Here is a 6,000-nt window from a genome sequence, read left to right as displayed (position 1 = left end):
TGGTGGCTGCATCATGTTATGGGTATGCTTGTAATCATTAAAGACTGGGGAGTTTTTATGATAAAAAACGAAACTGAACGGAGCTGAGCTGAGCACAGGCAAAATCCTAGAGGCAAACCTGGTTCAGGCTGTAACACAACAAAATGTGGAATACGTCAAGGTGTGGATGAATACAGTACTTTCTGAAGGAACTGTATGTGTGTGGCTTTGATTAAAATAAAAATGTATTCCTCACTGCACAGGATCCAGGGGATACATATCTCTCTCAGTGGATAGAACGTTTCAGGGTGCGTTGGGGGGTTGGGCTCTATGTTTGATGAATTTGGGGAGCAGCATGCAAGCCATCCGCCAGAGGTTTAACTCACTTTGTGAAGTTTCACGTGACGGAATTTAGTCATGAGCCTAACGATGTGAGGTTGCGCACAGGCAGAACGACCGACGCATGAAGAAGCGCAACAGGAGTTGAGCGCGCCCAGTCTCTATTCAACTCTATCCAAATACAATTCTAAAGTTGGTATTGGGATGTACGACTTTTCTCTGTTTCCGTGGATTTGAATAAACGACGTTTTTATTTAATTTTGTTTTCATCTGCCTTCACTTGTAATCTCTTCGTGTTGGAAAAGTTGGTATTTGTTTTACAAAAATGGAGCGAAAAACGCCGGGCAATCTTTCTTGCTGTTGGAGCTTTCTTCTCGCGTACTTCTGGTGCTGTAATCTCACCGAGTGTTACAATTTGGATGTAGACCACCCCATTAGTTTCAGTGGACCAAATGGATCTTTATTTGGATATTCTGTATTGTTACACAAGAACCAGAAAAACACATGGTAAGTGAATCAAACATTGTGGTAGGCTTTTTTTAAACCTCTATTCATACTGTAGAACACCATAACTGAATAGGCTACATACATTTAGGCTATTAGTTGTTGAAGAATGAACAAAATGGGTATTCAGCCCCAAAATGTGTGAAAACTGTTAATTAGGGATTCTATAAACACAAGTACCTTTTGACACAACAAAACACCAGAAACTGCACATTACGAGTATCCATGTTGCCTTTTTTTGTTTTTCAGTATGAATGATTTGTTTGTTCGATATCCCACAGCTGCGGTATTGATGTGTATAAAACTGTAACGTTAGGGGTATTAATTTCCATATTGCCTGTTATAGGTTATTAGTCGGAGCTCCAGTTGCGAACTCATCTTCCTACCCAGCCGTAAAAAAACCAGGAGCAATTTATAAGTGCAGCATCTCGGACAAGAGAGAATGTCAACAAATATCAACAGGTTTGTAATATCGACTTTACCAAGAAAAAAATCTGAGTTGCTTCCAAGTTATTTGACCAAGGTGGTTTTGGGGATTTGTGCACTGACATTGACCCATTTCCATTTGATTATATGAAAGCACGCTGGTCAAATAACTAGAACCACTTCATGTTTAACATGGATGCCCCACAGATTGTTTTCGAAGGGTTTATAAGGCATTGTTAAAGGTCATTGCCACCTCTCAATTCACGTTCTCTCTCTCACTCGTTGGTGTGTGTGCTTGCATGTGTGTGTGTCTGTACTACAGGTGTGGACAGTTGTGGGAAGACATGCTTCTCTGAGAGTGACAACCAGTGGCTCGGAGTCAGCCTGTCCAGACAGCCTCGTGATGGCCATGTATTGGTATGTTAAGTCAATCAATAAATCAATCAAATGTATTTCTAAAGCCCTTTTTATATCAGCAGGTGTCATAAAGTTCTTACAGTGATGGTCATGTATTGGCTATGTAGATTAGTCCCAGTAGGGGTAAACAAATGTTACAATCCCTTCTCAGATGGTCATGTATTGGCTATGTAGATTAGTCCCAGTAGGGGTAAACAAATGTTACAATCCCTTCTCAGATGGTCATGTATTGGCTATGTAGATTAGTCCCAGTAGGGGTAAACAAATGTTACAATCCCTTCTCAGATGGTCATGTATTGGCTATGTAGATTAGTCCCAGTAGGGGTAAACAAATGTTACAATCCCTTCTCAGATGGTCATGTATTGGCTATGTAGATTAGTCCCAGTAGGGGTAAACAAATGTTACAATCCCTTCTCAGATGGTCATGTATTGGCTATGTAGATTAGTCCCAGTAGGGGTAAACAAATGTTACAATCCCTTCTCAGATGGTCATGTATTGGCTATGTAGATTAGTCCCAGTAGGGGTAAACAAATGTTACAATCCCTTCTCAGATGGTCATGTATTGGCTATGTAGATTAGTCCCAGTAGGGGTAAACAAATGTTACAATCCCTTCTCAGATGGTCATGTATTGGCTATGTAGATTAGTCCCAGTAGGGGTAAACAAATGTTACAATCCCTTCTCAGATGGTCATGTATTGGCTATGTAGATTAGTCCCAGTAGGGGTAAACAAATGTTACAATCCCTTCTCAGATGGTCATGTATTGGCTATGTAGATTAGTCCCAGTAGGGGTAAACAAATGTTACAATCCCTTCTCAGATGGTCATGTATTGGCTATGTAGATTAGTCCCAGTAGGGGTAAACAAATGTTACAATCCCTTCTCAGATGGTCATGTATTGGCTATGTAGATTAGTCCCAGTAGGGGTAAACAAATGTTACAATCCCTTCTCAGATGGTCAGTATTGGCTATGTAGATTAGTCCCAGTAGGGGTAAACAAATGTTACAATCCCTTCTCAGATGGTCATGTATTGGCTATGTAGATTAGTCCCAGTAGGGGTAAACAAATGTTACAATCCCTTCTCAGATGGTCATGTATTGGCTATGTAGATTAGTCCCAGTAGGGGTAAACAAATGTTACAATCCCTTCTCAGATGGTCATGTATTGGCTATGTAGATTAGTCCCAGTAGGGGTAAACAAATGTTACAATCCCTTCTCAGATGGTCATGTATTGGCTATGTAGATTAGTCCCAGTAGGGGTAAACAAATGTTACAATCCCTTCTCAGATGGTCATGTATTGGCTATGTAGATTAGTCCCAGTAGAGGTAAACAAATGTTACAATCCCTTCTCAGATGGTCAGTATTGGCTATGTAGATTAGTCCCAGTAGGGGTAAACAAATGTTACAATCCCTTCTCAGATGGTCATGTATTGGCTATGTAGATTAGTCCCAGTAGGGGTAAACAAATGTTACAATCCCTTCTCAGATGGTCATGTATTGGCTATGTAGATTAGTCCCAGTAGGGGTAAACAAATGTTACAATCCCTTCTCAGATGGTCAGTATTGGCTATGTAGATTAGTCCCAGTAGGGGTAAACAAATGTTACAATCCCTTCTCAGATGGTCATGTATTGGCTATGTAGATTAGTCCCAGTAGGGGTAAACAAATGTTACAATCCCTTCTCAGATGGTCATGTATTGGCTATGTAGATTAGTCCCAGTAGGGGTAAACAAATGTTACAATCCCTTCTCAGATGGTCAGTATTGGCTATGTAGATTAGTCCCAGTAGGGGTAAACAAATGTTACAATCCCTTCTCAGATGGTCATGTATTGGTTATGTAGATTAGTCCCAGTAGGGGTAAACAAATGTTACAATCCCTTCTCAGATGGTCATGTATTGGCTATGTAGATTAGTCCCAGTAGGGGTAAACAAATGTTACAATCCCTTCTCAGATGGTCATGTATTGGCTATGTAGATTAGTCCCAGTAGGGGTAAACAAATGTTACAATCCCTTCTCAGATGGTCAGTATTGGCTATGTAGATTAGTCCCAGTAGGGGTAAACAAATGTTACAATCCCTTCTCAGATGGTCAGTATTGGCTATGTAGATTAGTCCCAGTAGGGGTAAACAAATGTTACAATCCCTTCTCAGATGGTCAGTATTGGCTATGTAGATTAGTCCCAGTAGGGGTAAACAAATGTTACAATCCCTTCTCAGATGGTCATGTATTGGCTATGTAGATTAGTCCCAGTAGGGGTAAACAAATGTTACAAGCCCTTCTCAGATGGTCAGTATTGGCTATGTAGATTAGTCCCAGTAGGGGTAAACAAATGTTACAATCCCTTCTCAGATGGTCAGTATTGGCTATGTAGATTAGTCCCAGTAGGGGTAAACAAATGTTATACAATCCCTTCTCAGATGGTCATGTATTGGCTATGTAGATTAGTCCCAGTAGGGGTAAACAAATGTTACAATCCCTTCTCAGATGGTCAGTATTGGCTATGTAGATTAGTCCCAGTAGGGGTAAACAAATGTTACAATCCCTTCTCAGATGGTCATGTATTGGCTATGTAGATTAGTCCCAGTAGGGGTAAACAAATGTTACAATCCCTTCTCAGATGGTCATGTATTGGCTATGTAGATTAGTCCCAGTAGGGGTAAACAAATGTTACAATCCCTTCTCAGATGGTCATGTATTGGCTATGTAGATTAGTCCCAGTAGGGGTAAACAAATGTTACAATCCCTTCTCAGATGGTCATGTATTGGTGTAAATTCCAGTGATACAGTGTTTGTGCCCATTCCGAGACCGAAATCAAATAATGAGATGGGTACATCTTGTATTGGTGAACTTTGTTTAAGGCCAGGCACCACACCCTCATTGGGTATTTTATTTCCCTTAATCATATCACAATCAACTTTTGCCAGTTGAATGTAGGCACAAATATAATACTTTTTTGTATTAAAACATTGATTAAATATTTTATTAAAGTAAAAAAATATTTGCATATTGCGGTTAAAAAACCAACATGTATCTAGGATACAAAAATGTACAACATATCAACAATTCCCTCTGAGCAAGTCTGGAGAATATGTCTAAGGATAACCAAACACAATTTGATGAATGCAGATGCTTCTGAAGCTGAACATTTTCTGTTGGCTTGTAAGAAGAATCTGACTTTCGGGAAATGGCAGTTGAAGACAAGTACACTGAATTTAGACTAACACCAAACAGCAAACGCCTATTTAGACCCAATCACCATCTCTTCAAAGTAAATGATTAAGTATAGGCCAGTTTGTAACAATCTCTATGAAATGGGCTTTTAGTGCAATTTGAAATGATTGATGTATGTCCATTTTAAAGTGGTTCAAATTCATTAAAATGTTGATGACAGCAGTATGATAAACTAAAGAAAATATATAGTACCAGTCAAATTTTGGACACACCTACTCATTCCAGGGTTTTTCTTAAGTTTTCTATTTTCTACATTGAAGAATAATAGTGAAGACATCAAAGTTTTGAAACAACACATTTAACACCAAAAAAGTGTTAAACAAATCAACATATATTTTATATTTGAGATTCAAAGTTGCTACCCTTTGCCTTGAGGACAGCTTTGCACGCTCTTGGCATTCTCTCAACCAGCTTCATGAGGTACTCACCTGGAATGCATTTCAATTAACCTGTTGATGCTCTGGGGGCGCTATTTCATTTTTGGATGAAAAACGTTCCCGTTTTAAACAAGATATTTTGTCACAAAAAGATGCTCGACTATGCATATAATTGATAGCTTTCGAAAGAAAACACTCTGACGTGTCCAGAACTACCAAGATATTTTCTGTGCGTGCCCTAGAACGTGAGCTTCAGGCAAAACCAAGATGAGACGGCATCCAGGAAAAGAGCAGGATTTTTGAAGCTCTGTTTTCCATTGTCTCCTTATATGGCTGTGAACGCGAGAGGAGTGAGTCAACCCTTTCTGTCGTTTCCCCAAGGTGTCTGCAGCATTGTGACGTATTTGTAGGCAGATCATTGGAAGATTGACCATAAGAGACCACATTTACCAGGTGTCCGCCCGGTGTCCTGCGCCGAAATTGGTGCGCAAAAGTCAGCTGCCAGTATTTTTCCATGGGATTCAGAGAGGAAAGCAAGCTTCCACGAACGATATATCAATGAAGAGATATGTGAAAAAACACCTTGAGGATTGATTCCAAACAACGTTTGCCATGTTTCGGTCGATATTATGTAGTTAATTCGGAAAAAGTTTTACGTTGTAGGTGACTGAATTTTCTGTTCGTTTCGGTAGCCAGACGCAATGTAGAAAACGGAACGATT

General features: G+C 39.7%; 1 protein-coding gene across 1 annotated transcript in view; it reads left to right on the top strand.

The window, feature by feature from the left end:
• Positions 1–384: 384 nt before the first annotated feature.
• Positions 385–6,000, top strand: part of LOC135519262 (integrin alpha-4-like) — a 37,098-nt gene continuing 31,482 nt past the window's right edge. The window contains exons 1-3 of the mRNA XM_064944397.1: positions 385–825; positions 1,169–1,284; positions 1,571–1,665. Coding sequence (XP_064800469.1) covers positions 644–825; positions 1,169–1,284; positions 1,571–1,665 — 393 coding nt within the window. The 5' untranslated portion in view covers positions 385–643. The remainder of the gene's footprint in view (positions 826–1,168; positions 1,285–1,570; positions 1,666–6,000) is intronic.

The sequence above is a fragment of the Oncorhynchus masou genome, chromosome 29, assembly GCF_036934945.1.
Source record: "Oncorhynchus masou masou isolate Uvic2021 chromosome 29, UVic_Omas_1.1, whole genome shotgun sequence".
Taxonomy (NCBI): Eukaryota; Metazoa; Chordata; class Actinopteri; order Salmoniformes; family Salmonidae; genus Oncorhynchus; species Oncorhynchus masou.
Note: the sequence above shows the minus strand (reverse complement) of the source record. Positions and strands in the feature narration are given on the sequence as shown.